This window comes from Drosophila mojavensis, unplaced genomic scaffold (genome assembly GCF_018153725.1).
Source record: "Drosophila mojavensis isolate 15081-1352.22 unplaced genomic scaffold, ASM1815372v1 contig_74, whole genome shotgun sequence".
NCBI lineage: Eukaryota > Metazoa > Arthropoda > Insecta > Diptera > Drosophilidae > Drosophila > Drosophila mojavensis.
In genome coordinates, this window is record NW_025318899.1 from 803,556 (window position 1) to 821,496 (window position 17,941).

General features: G+C 43.1%; 3 protein-coding genes across 6 annotated transcripts; all 3 read left to right on the forward strand.

Annotated features, from left to right (window-relative positions):
- The first annotated feature begins 1,323 nt into the window (after positions 1–1,323).
- LOC6586419 (G-protein coupled receptor Mth2) lies at positions 1,324–8,402 on the forward strand. 4 transcript variants are annotated; one of them, XM_002011996.4, is made up of 6 exons: positions 1,324–1,414; positions 4,641–5,392; positions 5,510–6,125; positions 6,184–6,378; positions 6,589–6,806; positions 7,954–8,098. In XM_002011996.4, exons 1-5 carry the CDS (start codon positions 1,389–1,391, stop codon positions 6,755–6,757), a joined length of 1,758 nt encoding a protein of 585 aa, XP_002012032.2. In that variant the 5' UTR covers positions 1,324–1,388; the 3' UTR covers positions 6,758–6,806; positions 7,954–8,098. The 4 variants fall into 4 exon arrangements, with proteins under 4 accessions (XP_002012032.2, XP_015015828.1, XP_015015827.1 ...); XM_015160341.3 differs by lacking the exon at positions 6,589–6,806 and adding an exon at positions 7,394–7,576 and having other exon boundaries at positions 1,330–1,414; XM_015160342.3 differs by lacking the exons at positions 6,589–6,806; positions 7,954–8,098 and adding an exon at positions 7,045–7,356 and having other exon boundaries at positions 1,327–1,414.
- A 2,033-nt stretch (positions 8,403–10,435) lies between these two features.
- LOC6586421 (probable G-protein coupled receptor Mth-like 9) lies at positions 10,436–13,643 on the forward strand. The gene is made up of 8 exons (XM_002011998.4): positions 10,436–10,614; positions 11,265–12,003; positions 12,070–12,261; positions 12,326–12,559; positions 12,732–12,888; positions 12,960–13,163; positions 13,222–13,301; positions 13,395–13,643. Exons 2-8 carry the CDS (start codon positions 11,361–11,363, stop codon positions 13,427–13,429), a joined length of 1,545 nt encoding a protein of 514 aa, XP_002012034.1. The 5' UTR covers positions 10,436–10,614; positions 11,265–11,360; the 3' UTR covers positions 13,430–13,643.
- Positions 13,644–15,013: 1,370 nt separating this feature from the next.
- On the forward strand, positions 15,014–17,847 carry LOC6586422 (probable G-protein coupled receptor Mth-like 8). The gene is made up of 6 exons (XM_002011999.4): positions 15,014–15,744; positions 15,872–16,028; positions 16,642–16,833; positions 16,899–17,117; positions 17,182–17,545; positions 17,603–17,847. The coding sequence occupies exons 1-6, from the start codon at positions 15,226–15,228 to the stop codon at positions 17,646–17,648; spliced, it is 1,497 nt and encodes a 498-aa protein (XP_002012035.1). The 5' UTR covers positions 15,014–15,225; the 3' UTR covers positions 17,649–17,847.
- Positions 17,848–17,941: the final 94 nt, after the last annotated feature.

Genomic DNA, 17,941 nt, shown 5'->3' on the forward strand with positions numbered 1-17,941 from the left:
AATAGGAATCCAATATGATTTAACAGAAATGTGAGGATAATATATGTAAAATCAGCATAAAGCCGAAACAGACAGTAATACTAGAAATAACGAAGAACGAGCTTAATCTGTAATTGCTAATGATATGTAATGCACTCTCTATAAATATAAAATTGATCTCAAGTTTGCTAACTCGACTATCGCTCTGCTATCTAGCCTTCGACATATTTATATTTATACAAACATCAGAGGCATTCTTACATTCTTACTTACTCAATATACACTTCATTGTCAATGGAAAATTGTGAGAAGCAAGTGGGAAAATAAATAGTCGCCTACACTAATATTTCTGATTAATATTGTGTTGCAGTCTTAGCTTATAGCTAACAATAGAGCTGCTTAGAAAAAACTCGTATCTCTCAATATGATATATTTTGTAAATATTTCTATATTGCTTTCTCACTACAAGTCACAATAGAGAAACATTGCGATTTCACACCCAACTTTCATAGAACGAGCGATTGGTGATTGATTGATGAGCTGAAGATGATGCAAGCAGCCAATGGGTATTCCCAATTTTAATATATGGTAATATAATATTATCAAAAGGTTAATGTTAATGTATGTATAGAAAAGTATGGGGTTACTCAAGACATAGCAAGGGGGACAGCAGGATAGGATATGCAAATGCAGCACAAAATTATATGCTGAGCACTATTGAAGCTATGCCCAGCACTTTGACTGATGAGCAGGCATAAATTAAGTAAGAGAGAGAGAGAGGGAGAGAGAGAGAGAGTAGATTGCCCTTGTCTACACACAGAAAACCAGGAATTAAATATCGCTTAGCAAACTATTTGGCGAGCTCCGTCGAGTTTATGGTTCTGGCTGGCGCCTAATATGATTTCTGCTGGAATTTTCACACGATTTGAAATGTTCCAAAAATAACGAAAACCGCAAAATTTTTGAGTGGCGGAAAAAAAAAAGAAAACAAAGTGGAAAACAAAACTTTTGTTGAATTTCAAAATAATTGCCGCGCCGCAAAAGTGAGTGTGTGAACGAGTGTGAGTGGGTGTGTGAGTGTGTGGACTGTTTATCTAACTCACCCCAACATATTACTGATGTGGTGAGTTTTTAATTTTTGGTTCCAGTTCAAGTTCACAGTCTACGCGATAAGTTTGAGGGCGACCGAGGAGACCCACAGACGACTCGCAAAGCAAAAGATATCAGATGTATACATATATATGTGTGTGTGTTTGTGTGTGTGAAGAAGAATTTCTGTCCTAACTGAACAATAATATTATTATATGTAAACGCATATGCATAATAATAATATCACATTATATAAATATATATATATATGAAGTGCTCGAGTGCTACGCAGAACTCGTACAGCTTGTGAGTGAGGCGGAATGTTTTTTAATGGCTTTCTGATTTCGTGAGTTCCATTCCTGATGCGATTATTAACAATATATTCAATATATGCTAAATATATATCATGTGTCGGCAGTGAATTGTGTTTTGTTTATGTTTCGTCGCAATTGCCTTTTGCGTATTTTGAATTTGAATAAATATAATTTAGAAATATTACGCATACGCCGCGTGACACGTTCGAAGTGCTTGCTACAGCCATCCGCCCTTCTGTCCGTCTATCCGCCCGTCCGCCTTTCCATCCGTTTGTCTATCGCATAAGCCGCTTTATCAGTCGCCGATAAATCTTTGTCAAGCTTATGCACTTCAGCATACATAATTAACACCAACTACTAATTTGCGAGCTGCTCTGCTGCACAGCTGTTGCTCTGCTCGTATCGACTCCGTCTAATGGCAACTTCTATTTATTTTCGGATCCCAATGGGAGCAGTAAAAAGTGCCTTAACTGCCTTCGGAAGCGCCGCATGAATCACAATTCGTTTGTCATTTGAGACAATTACTCAGCGCCTCGTTATCAGAGGACATAAAAACAAAAAAAAACACAGAAAAACAAAATTAGAGAAATAATAAATATTCAGTTTTGCCCAACGGAAGCTACATAATTAATTACTCATTAAATGTTCTATGTGTAGAGATTGAAACTCGTACACAAATAAAAATGAATGTATATATATATGTATATATAGATATGTATAAATATGGGTTGCTTGACTTTGCTATATCTTTGACCGTAATTCATAATAGCCTTTGGAATATTTATAACAATGTGAGTTATCTAAGTTCTATACTACAGTTCTGCTCGATAAACCCCATTAAAAACTGTCAACGGATCTACTTCCTTTGACATTTGCTTAAAGTCTTAAATGGAATCGTTCACATATGTGAAAAGTATATATATATATACATATACATATAAGTATTTCATTTCTTGGAATCAATAAATGCCTAGTAAATACTCTTTGTGTAACATTAGAAACTCTTGGCATTATCTTATCGGCGGTTTTATGAGACAAGCGGAGCACGATTATGCCTTCAGCGCTCTGAGCTCTATCTCTCTCTCTCTCTCTTTCTCTCGCAGTTGTATAATAAGCTAAGTGATAATATCAACGATATTGTACGCATGGCAATATATGCTGGCATTATCTGACATCTTCAGCTATCTGATGGGGAATCCATCAATTGGCATTCCGCTAGCCAACAGCAGACGCGCCCATTTGTTTAAGTGAATCAGTGGAGAAGAGGAAGATTGGGAAATCAATTCGCTGATCGGCCTGATCAGCATTATAAATCGATCGATGGCGTATCGCTCATATCACATCTGTTTCTCGCATAAACACACACTCATAGATACATACACATACACACATTTATACATACATATATGTATATAGTGTATGGGCAATCGCTCGTTGAGCTAAAACAGCAGTTGTTGCATTTATATTTATCAGCACACAAAACAAACAATAAATATGCAACAATTTTAAACAAATAGTTTAATGAAGAAAAATAAAAGCAAAAAAATAGAAAATCCACAAAAATTATATCGCTTTGCTAGCTTCAATTGAAAATCCGGAAAATCGTAAAACAATTCATGAAATTGCGGGTCATAATTCAATTTTATAGCCACATTTAGCCGTTTATATTTTCCGCTATATTGAAATTGAATCGAGGCGGGGCAGGGACAAAGAGGAGGCCTCTTCGATGAGTACTTTTGCATAATGGGCCTGCGGTTGGCAATTAAAAACAAGTATTGCCCAAGATATATATTTTTACAGTCAAAATCCAATTTTGTTTGTTGTAAATTTATTCTTGATTTCATGGGAAATTTAAACTTGAGACAAATCGATTCAATATATAGAATGATATTTGAATATTTGTGAGTCAAATGATATTAAATGTTCTTTAAAATTAAGCCAGTTCTTTAAAAGTGAAACAAGTTTTCACCAACTTTATATAAAATTTTTAAGTGAACCAGCTCAAACCCAAATTGCTTAAGTTGGTCGACAATGAACAAGTTCATTGATATTTCATATTAAACTCCAAAAACGTATGGAGCAGAGCGTATACAAAAATAGACTAAATTTATCATTTTTTAGGTCTGTGTTGGCAACTCTGGCCGAATTCTTTTCGCCTGCTGAAAACGATTAATTATGCTTATTTTTTGATTAATACTCAAGTTTGCCAATTGGCTGGCATTTAATGTCTGTTTACCCAGTGGGCCAATAAATTTCACATTAATTTTAAGGTGTGCACTGCTCTCTCTCTCTCTCTCTCTCTCTCTCTCTTTGTTTCTCTCCTTGTCTGGCTTTCGACCAATGCAAATAATTAGCGATCAATGAATTAATCGAAAGTTGACTTTCAGCCCCAACGCAGTGGGGCCTCCGTAATGATGTTAGCATACGATAAGATAGTGTCTATTGGGGCAGAGGATTAGTGAGTGGGGGTTGGGCTTCTGTCTGGCCTGGCCTGGTAATGAATTTATTGCCGACACATTAGCCGCGAGGCGTGGGCGGTGCTGCTTAGGCTGACGTAGACAGCAGCTGGGAGGACTTGCGGACAGGATATTGATAGGGACAAGCACTTAGTGTCAATTTAACACGCATTCATAAATATGTGCTGGGGCGGATGATTAATGCCCCCGGAACTGGAGTTGTGAATCAACGGCGGGGGCCAGAAGGGGGACAGGAGTCGAAAGTTACAGCGCAACAGGGCGCTTATTCACATTGCGTGTGTACAGCTATGTATGTATGTATATGTGTACGTGGGTGGATAGTTTATCCTGCCCTCCCTCTCTCTCTTTGCTTTTCACGGTCTTCGGCTGAATGTTTACGGGGCACACACAAGGCATTGCCCCAAGGACTTGTTGCCCTAATTGCGCCCGAAAACTGACGTAATAAATCCACATGTGCCCGCATCAAGGGCTAACCTGTTGAAGAGGCAGAAGGTAAAGGCATAAAGTGCCTTAGCAGTGAGATTTTGATAGATGGAGGGAAAGCTTATTAGCTAATATGCTAATGGGAACAATAAAGAAGATCCGATAAGATAGATGGGCACATGAGCAAGCAAACGTAACCGCGGTTTGGTTTACAGCGCTAAGCAATTGCCTTACTTGGCCTTTGAGTTAAATGATAAGCAACTCTTCTTCTCAGCTTATACCTTAGATTAGCTTTTACCTTTCCAACTTGCCTTTGGATTCATTTTCTCATCAATCTACCTTTGTTGATTCTCCGCAGGGCCCAGAAAAAAATGCAGCAGCATCGGGGATCGGGCTCGCTCTACTGTGGCGTCACCGTCATCGGTGTCCTGCTCCTGGTGGTGCTGCGTCTGCTGCCGGGCAGTCCGTTCGGGGTCTATGCCATGGGCGAGGAGTGGAACTATCATGAGCGAAATGGCATACACATCAAGTGCAGCTTCTTTGACACAGTCAACCTGACTGGCTACCCCTCGTTTCCGAACGGCAGCTACAACTACGAGGGCGTGATTATACCCAGCCACTACGTGGGCACCTTCGACTACATCTACAAGGACCTGGTCGATCGCATTGATGTGACGCCGCATGTGCGTGGCTGCATCTGCAAACTGAAGCCCTGCATCAACATCTGCTGCCCCTGGGGCCAGATCTACAACTACACTGAGTGCCAAAAAGACACGAACACGAAGCAAAAGTGGCCAGAGCCGCTGATCAATGTGACCCTCAACAACGGATCGGTTCAGAGCGTGAATATCTACGAGCAGTTCGTGGTGCAGAGCTTCAGGCCCTGCACCGAGATGTTCTCGCTGGTGCCGGAAGTCAACTCGTACGACACCTTCCAGCTCTACGAGAACGGCACGCTGTTCCGCGAGGATGACCAGCACTACATCTTCAAGAACGAGTTCTGTTTGGTGCCCACCAGTATCAACGACACCGACCTCTACTACACGATAAACCCGGCCAACTGCGACATGTTCCATGAGAATACGACGGTGAAGATCATTAATGGGTTCGGTAAGTACAAAATGAGTAAGGCCAAGACTGTGCACATACAGCTATATATATTATATGTCCAGATAAATCCAGATGCCTCTCTAACGACCATGTTCATGTTCTTTCCTTTCGCCACAGCTATGCTCTTCTCCATTCCCTTCATGCTGCTGACCATAGCCGTTTACCTCTTGATTCCCGAGCTTCGTAATCAGCACGGAAAGTCTTTGGTCTGCTATCTGGTAGGCCTGACCGTCGGCTACTCGCTGCTGTGTTGCCTCCTGCTCGTGGAGGGCATAGATCCGCTGAGCTTGTCCTGCAAGATGTTTGGCTACACAACCTACTTCTTCTTCATGTCCGCCTTCTTCTGGCTGAACGTGATCAGCTTCGACCTGTGGCACAATTTCCGTGGCACGCGCGGGATCAACCGGTTCCAGGAGAAGAAGCGCTTTCTGCTCTACTCGCTCTACTCGTGGGGCCTGGCGCTGATGTTTCTGATCTTCACGATTCTGGCGCAGGAGTATACCGAGTGGCCCGATTACCTGAAGCCGGGCATTGGTGGAGGGCAGTTCTGTTGGCTGGACATGACCAACTGGTCAGCGATGTTCTACTTCTTTGGGCCCATCATGGCCATCATCGTGGCCAATACGGTGATGTTTGTGATGACGGCCATCAAGATTCATAGCGTGCAGCGCGAGATGGCGAGGATCATAGCCCGCGAGGATAGCACCAGGAATCTGCGCACCGAGAAGGATAAGTAAGTAAGCTCTCCCTGCACATTGCATAGAGTGATTGACTAACGGAAGTGCTTTCAGATTCGGCTTGTTTCTGCGCCTGTTTCTGATCATGGGCGTTACCTGGTCATCGGAAATCATATCCTACTTTGTGGGCGCCGACAAGAAGTGGTCGAAGATCTTTTACGTCTCCGATTTGTGCAATGCCATGCAGGGCTTTCTCATCTTCATGCTGTTTGTGCTGAAGAAGAAGGTCAAGCATTTGATAACAAACAGGTATGTTCCATCATTGGCTCCATCCAGAACCCGTCTACACCCACACCCAGAAATTTGTGCTGTCCCTTACCCCATTCACAATTGGAACGAGCTGTATTTGTAATGTGTAACACACGAGTGTCTACTGAATATGTATATGTATTTGACTCACTCCAATTGTCCACACTCCCTACCCCTCTCTCGAATGCCCCACCCCACCTTCTCGATTAGAACTGTGCGAGTGCGCAGCCTGAGGCAAACGGAGAGCGTGACTGTGGCTGGAAGCAGCTACTCGATGAGGCAGCGCTTTATGGACGCCTCCCAACACATACGCAAGTTGGTTGTTATACGCAACGCGTTTGCCAACACTGGCAGTGGTGTGCATTCACATGCCGTCTAGAGGAACGGAACGGAACGGAATGGAACGATCGAACAGATAAATAGCTGCAGTAAGCGTTGCACTTCCCCTTCGCTGTTCAGTGTTGTGCAACGACCGCCTAACACTCTCACTCTCTCTCTCTCTGTCTATCTCTGTGTGTGTGTGTGCGTGTGCATGTGTATATGAATGGCATGCACTACTATATATGATAGCTAATCTATACATAGACAATATATATACAGACATATATAGTATATATGTGTGGCTGTATCTCAATTGAATTTTCTTCTGTATTCTTCCGTATTCAGACTGCTTTCGGTATCGCTAACGCTAAAGAGTCGCAACCAGAACCGCAGCCAAGCTGTTAACCAACACACAACACAGCTAGCAAGCCTTAATACTTGAGTGTTGTAAATATGACAAAGACAGAAAAAGCTAAAAGATCAGAGGCTAAGCCCCATACAAAAACACAAAACAAACGAACAAATTCCGTCCATTTAGATGTATACTAATAAATATATTTATATACATATACCATGCGTAACACCTATGTAACCCAACTCCAAGTGATATTTCCTACATAAACACTCATATATGAATATATATAAATAATATACATATGTAACAAATGCAAATCCGTAATTTTTGTTCACAAAGACTTTTGAAGCAAAAGTCGCCCAGCTCGAGTCAATCGACCTCAACAAACTCGACCTCCACCGAAATAAATATACGCCAGGAAAAGCTAAAAATGAAGGAAAAGTCCACTCGACGGCCCAAGACCCAAACAAAAACATAGAAAAAAAGAAAGAAATTAACTAAAAGAAAATAGTGCTATAAAAGGTAAAAGAAATATTATCAAAAGTAGTTAGAGGTTTTGCTGAAGCGAAGCATTTGTAATTAACCCCAGTTGAAAAACAATAAACGATAAACCAACTAACCAATCTCTAATGCTATCTACCTATATAGATAAATAATATATATATAATTGCATGTAAATCAATTCAAACGGTTTAGCTGCCTCGCTCTGCCCCTCTCCGGTTCCCATGGAGTCTCGCTAGAGACATTTGCATTTCCAGCTAACACTCCACATTTATTATCATATTTATATCGAATCATGTTATCATATCAACCATTAACGCTGTTACGCTCTAATCTGTGTTATCAATGCCCCCACTATTTGCCCCGACTCTAATCAGATTCTCATGCCGTCCATTTAGATGCTCGAGTTCGCGCGATGGCAGCCACCAGAGGCAGAGTCAATACTCCACCAAAACCACCTCCAGCAGCGTTGCAAATCTTACTTTGCAGGAGAAGAGCTCCGCGGAGAAGCCGCTATTTTCCATTGATAAACAGCAACAGCAACAGCAAAAACAACAACAACAACAGCAGCAGTCACATCGCACCACCAGCTTCCATTAAGGCCCACTGTGCACACAGTGGTTAATGCATTGCAGCCGGTCTAGTCCTTGATGACGTCATCGCGTCGACGTCGTGCTAAGCATCGAATAGCTGGGCTGTCCCAGCAGCCATATATCTATATCTATTATATTCTAGACTTATAAAAGACACTATTTCCATATGTATATATATAAAGCTGTATATTTATATGTATATTCATATCTGTGTACATCTGAATGAGCTTACTATATACGTATATATATATATATTGGGTAGTCTAAAAAGTCTTTTCGTATTTGTAATGAAACTTCAAATCATATTTTTAAATATTTATAATAAACTTTATTAAATCAAATATGCACCATTTTGGTCGACCACCTTTTGCCATTTTTCCACTAGAGACATAATTCCATTCGTGTAAAACTTTCGTGGTTTCTCTTTGAAAAACTGCTTCAAGTGATTTTCACAGGCTTCTCTTGAAGCCAACTTTACTCCGTTAAGGGAGTTCTGCATTGACCGAAATAAATGGTAGTCCGAAGGTGCAAGGTCAGGGCTATATGGTGGATGCATTAAAACTTCCCAGCCAAGCTCTCTCAGTGTTTGCCGGGTCATCAAAGATGTGTGTGGTCTGGCGTTGTCCTGATGGAATACGATGCCCTTTCTGTTGATCAGTTCTGGCCGTTTTTTTTCGATTGCTTGCTTCAATCTCATCAGTTGTCCACAGTAAAGTGTCGAATCAATCGTTTGACCAGGCTGAAGCAGCTCATAGTGGATTATTCCTTTCCAATCCCACCAAACACACAGCATTACCTTTCGAGCCGTCAATCCTGGCTTTGCGACCATTTGTTGAGCTTCACCACTCTTGCACCATGATCTTTTTCGCACATTATTGTCGTATTTGATCCATTTTTCGTCTCCTGTTACCATTCTCTTCAGAAATGGTTCGATTTCATTTCGTTTCAGCAAAGAATCGCAAATGTTAATTCTGTCCAATAAATTTTTCACAGACAATTCATGTGGTATCCATACATCGAGCTTTTTTTTGTAGCCAGCCTTTTCTAAATGGTTCAGAACCGTTTGATGATGAATGTTTAGTTCATTTGCGATGTCATGGCTGCTTATGTGACGGTCTTGGTCAATCCTTTCCATAATTTCATCGACTTTTTCAAAGATTGGTCGACCAGAGCGAGGTGCATCTTTCACATCGAAATTTCCTGAACGGAAGCGTGCGAACCATTGTTGTGCTACACGAACTGATAGAGCATCGTCACCGTAAACATCACAAATTTCATTAGTGGCTTGCGTGGCATTCTTCCCTTTTTTATACAAAAATTTCAAAATATAGCGAATTTCTTCTTTATTTTCACTCATTTTTGAACAGCTGTAACTTTTTTCAAATTCTTTGAATTACATTTTTTTTTTTTGGCAATCGAAGCTTAAAGTGCTACCAATCGAACACCACAATGTGTACACAATGTGATTGGTAGCACTGGAGATATACGACGCCAACGACATCTATTGGCAAAATACGAAAAAACTTTTTAGACTACCCAATATATATATATATATATATACATAAAATATCAGATAAGTCTTGTAAGCATTTGTCATATCTACGCGATCTTTCAATAATTGTTTTATATTAATTTGTACACCGAAAAAGCATAAGTGAAAAGTTTGTTAAAAATGTATACAAATGTTAAATAAAGCCAAAGAAAACAAACAAAAAACTAGCAGCAGAATAAGCAAATTCAGCTAAAAATGTTCTTCATTCCATGTGGAGCCCAAAATTATAATTTAAAACATTTAGAAACGAGTTTCCTCAAACTGTTCTCAGCCTCTCTACTCTGTGCAAAAGTAAGTCGCGCCTAAGCTTAAATTGTTCCCACTGTAAAGGAAAAAGAAGCTTTACAGCACAAAACAAGCACCGCATGCCTGAACTGTTCCCCTGTTAGGCTCTGTTAGCAAAGACAAGCACCCGCTGTTGACTACGGCCACTCTTTTATTATCACAACTGTATCCAGTGTAAAGTTATGCCAGACATAGACAACGAGTGAGAAGCGCTGAACTTTAACATAAAAGCTCTCTTCACTGCGCACACAACTTAAGCTTTAGCCGAAGCCAGCTGCTGTTGCTGTTGCTCTTGTTGTTGTTAAGAATCCAAAATGAATTTTGAATGAGGTTCGCGTCCGACTGAGATTCCAATTCCAATTCCGATTCCGCAAAGTAGACACATACGAAATCGAATTCCTCTCGGCCCTCATTTTGGTGCGCGCTGCGATTGCGACTGCGACTGTGGCTGCGGCTGTGGCTGTGGCCTGGGGTCTGCCTTTGCTGACTGACTGGCTAATCAGTTAGTCTGTTTTTTATTCTTGGCCGGCATGGTGCGTTGACGTCTCTGCGCCGCGGTTTGCCGGTTTCGTTAACTGAGAAAGTCAACAATAACAACAACAACAAGAGCAGCGACAACGCATCACAAAGTTCGTTTCCTTCTCCCTCTCTCCCTTTTCGTTCTCTATCCTCATCGTTTTCTCGCTTGCGCGCCATATAATTATTGTCGTTGTTGTCGCAATCATATAGCCGTTTTTAGACGTCGCTGTCAGCGTCGTCGTCAACGTCAGCGTCAGCGTCGGTGTCAGCGTTCTCGCCGTCAGTTTTGATTGTTGTACTTTGTTGTGTGTTTGTGTGTATGTGTGCGTGCGTGCGTTTAAAATCCAAAACCCAAGACAAATATATCGTATGGATACGATCGCCTTTATTTATTTATTTAATTCTTGCGTTGCGCTGATACCGACGCCGACGGCGACGCTGACGTCGCTATCACTGCCAACGCTGTTGACGCTGTGACGTCACGTGCGCAGCATAAAGTTTTGAGCCACAAACAAATACCACACCTAAAGCCAAAAGCAAATACAGTGAGCACTCTGTTAGCGAACAGATGTCTGCGCGAGCATCTTCTTTCTAATTTCCAAGAGATTACCTAATATAAAATAATAATCATAGAGCGGGAATTTCGAAGCAAATTTTTATATTTGAAAAATATGTATATTTAAGAAAAAAAAAAAACTGTATATGTATATGGATGTTTATTTATATAAATATAAAACATTTTCTATTTGCGTCTTGGCAGCTATAGAAGTGTTCGTCTTAGCGAGCGCCTACTGTAACAACTGAGCTTTATGACCGCAGCGTGTTTAACTGCCGAATTAACGCTAGATCAAGAAAAATGTGGGTGGTGCTCGTGTGGTTCATCCTCATTAGCACAAGATCAACAGCACCAGCAGCTGCCTCTGCCTCCCCTCACGGCGAATTCCCCTGCGCCTACGCAGACACCGTTAACATCACGGACGGACTGCGGCTCAAGGATGGCTCCTACTCGTACGCAGGTGTCCTGATACCACCTGAGCTGATGGCCGAGTACAGCTTCAAGGTGATCGACGGCGTGGAGTACCGCGCGGAGAAGCATTTGCGCGGCTGCGTCTGCCAGCTGAAGCCCTGCATCACGTTCTGCTGTCCGCCGGACTTGGTCTTCAATGCCGAGAGCTGGAACTGCACAAAGCCCAAGCAGGAGCGTCTGATCAGCCACGTCGAACTGACCTACGCCAATCTCAGCGTGGCGCAGGTGAAGATCAGCGAGCACTTTGTGGTGCGCACCGAGCTGGGCTGCCGCAACAAGTTTGTGGACAAGAAGCACGACACCTTCTGGCAGTGGGATCTGCATGAGAACGGCTCGCTCCTGCGGGACGGACGCCTCTGGAGCACGGACGAGTACTGCTTTACGCCGCTGGAGCACAAAGACGCCTGGCAGCTAACGCCACTCAACTGCGAGCGCTTCCAGCGGGGCTACAGAGTCTGGATCTATGCCATCTGTAAGTCAGGTCCAGCTACCCTAAGCCTTCCATGTACGTTAATGCCTCCTCTTACTCTCTCCGCAGGCAGCATCATTGCAATACTCATCAACATCTTCGTACTCTCCCTGCTCAGCTCCATCAACGAGGCGCGTCGCTCGCACTACGGCCAGCTGATCATCTACTATCTGCTGTCGGCCATTGGAGGCTACTGCCTGCTCGTCTATCTGACGCTCAAGAATCCAATGAACCTGTCCCATGAGGCGTGCCGCAATATAGGTTCGATATACCAGAGCCTCTTCCTTTATATAGATCGAGCTTCTATCGCTTCGCTCCTGCACAGGTTTCTTGGCCTACTTCTGCATCATGTTGTCCTTTGTCTACTTGGCCCTCTGCAGTCTCGACTTTCTGCTAAAGTTCCGCCTGAAGGCTATCAAGAGCTGGGTGCGCACCTTGTGCTATTTTGTAGCCATTGGCTGCGTGGCAGCTCTGCGCTTTCTGGTCTCCTTTGCGCAGGACTCCGATATGCCCAAGCACTTTAAGCCAGGCATTGGCGAGGACTACTGCTGGTTCGATGGTGAGTGGGAGTTAAGACATAAACGAAGATCGTTAGAGCATATATCATATATCAGGTTCAGTAGTTCTAATCTAATATCATTAAATGATTTCCTTTAATTTCACCTGATTTTCCATACATCCATCTTTGAATTCTAATCTAATGTCTAATCTATATGCATCTCCCTTTTCAGTTCGCCTCTGGGGCATTCTGATCTACTACTACGTGCCCATTGTGCTGCTGCTGATCTTCAGCCTCGGCTGCTGTGTCAAGGCATACTTTTCGATATTCGACCTGCCTGCAGACACGCAATACATCTTGGGCACCCAGCTGCGCATCATGAAGACTCAGTAAGTAATCCGTAACTAAGAATCTATTGATATACCTGGTGAACGTTCCTTACTCTTCGCCCCCACCTTAGTTTCTACGCCTTCTCTGCATACCTGGTGGGCGTGTCGTCGGTGTGGGTGCGCGAGATGATTGTCTATATCTTGGCGCGAATGAGGGAGCACTTCTTCATCATCGACTTCTGGAGCGGCATCTGCATCTTGGTACTGGCCATAGCGGGATTTATTCTGCTGCTGGGCAAGAATATGCACGTAAAGACCTGGTGGTCCATCAATGTGTAAGACCTGAGGTAACCCCACACTGTCAGCCCTATTAATAGGTTCTATTCCACGCAGCGAATCGAGTCAAACGGATCTGAGCATAATAAACGCGCGAGTTTACAAATTCGATGAGAAGGGCGATCTCAAGTCTCCGGGTGAGTAGCAAACATCTATCCCTCTCTATGGGCACTTTGATTGATCTATCTCTATCTCTATCTCTCTCTCTCTCTCTCTCTCTCTATCCACAGACTCACCTTATAGACCGACGGTGACATCACTCTAACTGCCACAGCTTAGCTCAACTCGTGATTCATCCGGGCCGTTGCTCAGTTTACTTATGAATCGTTCTGAATGATAGCAAATAATATTCGCATTAAGCACTATTAAGACTTGTTATACTACGATATATATTTTTATATGTATATACACATGCCTCCAATACGCATCTGGGCAACACAGTTACAGTTAATGATTAAAGAAAAGTTTATGTTCTGGAATTTATTGTATTTTACATAGGACTAGCCCCAGCAGTAAGTTATTATCACTTGTATTATTAATAACACTGTCGTTTCCCTTATGATTATTATTATATTACACATAACTTATCGTTATTTATTGTTTATATTATTATTATTACTGCCTATCATTTTTATGTCGTCGCATTGCCTTAAACAATATCCCTCCTATAAGCATCATTCGTATTGTTATCATTTGAGTTGCATTATCATTATCATTATCATTATTATTATTACAATTTTTATACTTTAGCCCATTCCTCAGCCTGAACTACTCCGAGTACCGCACAATTTATTCCCATTAATGTCAAAACGCAAATGATAAATCAATGCTTATAGACAGTTCCAGTCAGTCAGCCATCCATCAAGGTAAGCACATATTAAACATTTGCAGATATTACTACGTCAAGCTCTTCGCTTTCGATGGATTTCTCTGTAATTAACTTCGTTTGGCATTTACCCAAACTCAGACCCACATCCTATTGTTCCACCTTGGAACGTTTAGTATACTAAACATTTATGGAGCAGTAATGAAACGTATCCGCATAAAGGATTCGCTAACCCATGAATTATTTGTTTGCACACTTTTCCCATGGCAAACAGGTGACCAGCCCCCTAAAACTATTCGTAGGGCCACGTATAAAGCGAGCAAAAACAATTATAATGGCAACTCGTAGCCAAATGGATCGGGTTGGTGTTCGGGTTCGTGCTCGTGTTCGAGTTCGCTAGTCGAGTTGCACGCAACAAATGCCCTCTTTATGACGCCATTAAGTGCTGTCCGTCTCGGTCTCTGTCCAATTGACGACCTCACAACGACGCGGTCTATATCTTAGAATGCCTCGCTAGCATGTTTATACAGTGGCTAAAGAGGCCTCTTACTGAATTGCAAATACTCTACTAAATGGGGAAATGATGTGGTTCATTTGAATATAGGTACTAGTTCAGGGATAGATTCAGGAATGGGATAAAACATGGATTCCAATAAGACTAAGGATAAAGTCAGGAATTGGTTCGACCATGACCCCAAAGATAATTCATTAAGGGATGGATTTATGTATAGCCTGAAGAATGGGCCCGTGGAGAGGCTGAAGAATGGATTTCAGTTAGGTACTCAAGAGATAATTAAGAAGTCTATAGATATGCTCCACCTGTTATAGAGTAGTTTCAGTTCCATGCACTGCGCTTCTCGTGTGTTTCTCAGTTTCAGTGTGCTTTTTGGTTGTTGTAAACAAATCGCAGTCGTCAAAGACAAAAGCAACAACAACAGCAAGAGCCGCCACATGTTTGTGGATATATGCGAATGAAAATGTTTCGATTCCATTTTTGATTTCGATTCGATTCAGCTGTTGGGGGCGCAGCGAGCGCAGTTCGTGTTGAGCCAGTGCCAGGTGTGGATGAACCGTTTCCGCCGGAGAGTTGCCAGAGTAGAGAGCCGTAGCGAGACGTCAGTGGAGAACGATTGCGGCCTGTGTTTGGATTTCTATTTTGGAAACGCTTTTGATTATTTGGTAAACTGCAATTGGACATTAAGGTAAACAGCGAATGGATTCGATTTGACGCCGCGATGAGAATTTCTTTGGCCACGGCGCAGTTCGTGACGATTGGCTGCCTCTTGGCCATGACTCAGGGCATCCACGAGGAGGCGCGCCACCCGTGCGCCTTCATCGACACGGTCAACATCACAGGCAGCTACAACATGGGCAGCTCCCTGAACAACTCCTACGTCCACAACTGGACCGTGATACCACGCGAGCTGGTCACGGCCTACGACTTCATCATTGAGAACGGAATCCGCGTGCCTGCCAAGCGCCATTTGCGCGCCTGCATCTGCAAGCTACGGCCGTGCGTGCGCTTCTGCTGTCCGGCCGGGCAGTTCTACGACCTGGAGGAACGCAGCTGCTTGGCGGCGCAGGAGCAGCTGCCTCCGCCGCCAGGCCAGAGCCACATGGCTGTCCAGCTGCACAATGGCACGCAGTTGGATATTGAGCTGCGCTCCCTGTTCAGCGTGTATGAGGAGACCCCCTGCGATCATATGAAGGCCTACACCAAGGATAACACATACCTCAACTGGACACTGCACGAGGTGAGCTCGTAACACCGATGTTGATGTAAATGAGGATAAATGAGGGATCTTGACATTTAAGCAAGAGCTAAGATATATTCCTAGCTAAAGGTCTTCAATTCTAATCTACGTACTCTGCCCTACACAGAACGGTTCGATCATCCATCGGGACTATCTGTTTAGCAAGCATTACTGCTTCAGCCCCCTGCTCATAGGCAACAGCAGCTGGAGCTGGCAGCCCTTGGCCTGTGCCCCAGAGAAGCTTCGCTTTGTGCTGGGCGTCAGGGAGTGGACCTATGCTGTATGTAAGTTCGATCAAAACACTAATCAATAGATTTCAGTTGCTTTCATCTTGCTTTCGAACTAATCTCCCATATATCTACTATATTATAGTTTCGATATGTCTAATTGTTAATGGGCTCGCCTCGCGCGCATTATGGAAAATGTTTGTGCGAGTCGCTGCCAAGCAGCATGTGCCTCGAGAATAAACACAGTTTGCTTATTAAAACGATCAATGCTCGATTTTCATGGATCAGTTCCATTAGTAGAGATCATTAAGTAGTGAATTTATTTTGGCCATTAAGAGCTGAAAGCAATGAATCAGTGATAACAATTGAATTGAAGTCTTGATGATTCAAGATTTATTCTTTAGCATAATCATATCATTGCAATAGAAAGAGAGAGAGGGAGAGAGAGAGAGAGGAGCAAGCATATGGTCTACAGAGATCAATCCTTGCCACAATAGCACATTTAACATCTTGATAAGCTGATTCTGCTTCATATTGCTGCTCTCTTGATCTCTCTTCTAACTTATGTATATTGTCCTCTGTTCTCTGAGTATACCAAGCCAGTTCTTATATATCAATAATATCTTATTTGTATATCCTCATCGTCCTCCTCATCTCTTCTCATCTGCAGGCCTGCTGATCTGCATTATATCGATGTTCATAGTGCTGATCGTTCACCTGCTCTGCTCGGATATGCGCAACAGCTTCTACGGCGTGGCGATCAAATCGTATACGACGTGTGTTATCTTTGGCTATGCGCTGCTGGCTCACCTGACACTCCACGATCCCGCAAATCTGTCAACGGCCGCCTGTCGCATCATACGTGAGTGTGGCGAATGCAAATATAAATTGATTGACAGACTGACTGATTGATTGATCGATCTCTAGCCAGCTTCGCGCTGCTCTTCCTCGTGCTGTCCTTCTACATACTGAGCTTTATAGCCTTCAAGCTCTATGTCAGCTTCAATGGAGTTGTCTTCACGAAGCCCATGTTCTGGCTGATCTTTGGGCCGATCGTGCTTATAGCCGTGGCCTGGTCGGTTTACGTGGGCTTCAGCTATCACGGCTCGAGGCTGGTCTTTGGTGGCGACACCTGTTGGTTCGATCGTGAGTTGCTACGCAAGCGCACAGCTCTGGTTCATGTCTACACTATATTGCTGTCTCTTTCTAGCGCGCAACTGGAGCATTATGATTTACTTCTTTGCGCCGGTCTTCGTTGCCTGCGCCATCAGCTGCTTCTTCTACGTGCTCACACTGATACGCATCAGCGACGATCCGGACATTGATGCGGAGAAGAGCTTTGAGTCCCTGGAGAAGAATCGGCTGAAGTCGTTCTGGAAGTTCTTCACCTACACGGCGCTCACTTGGTTCGTCTGCGTCTGCTCCTTTGCTTTCAACCACTACCGCGAGGAGCGTTCGCATCTGAACTACGCCGTTTGCCTCTGCACAGCTCTCCACGGCTTCGCGGCGCTCTACGCGCTGATTGGCAAGAATCAGCAAATACAGAACTTCCTGCGGCGCATCGAGGAGAATAAGTGAGTGAGATAGAGGTATATAGTTGTCTATAATTTGTTTATCCTAATCTGTTCCAGCGACGAGGACACCTGTGAGAACTCTGTGCCCATGAGCATATATTGAATGGAGCAATGTCTTCCCAGCTTGGCTATGTCTATGGCACAGTTGTGCAAGCATTGTGCGCGGCTAGTCGTGACATGAACCGTTTTGCTTGCAGTGCTTAGCTATGACACCCACCCTACGAAGCTTTTATTTCATCTTTCATTTTTGTTGACAAGTCTTTGAATTAAATAACGGAAAATAGTTGTTCCATTTTACTCTACTTGTATTTTATTTAATTAATTTTTGATCATGTTTTTTTTTATTTTGTGTCACAAAAAAAAAAGATTCATTTTTAATAATAATGTAGGAACAAA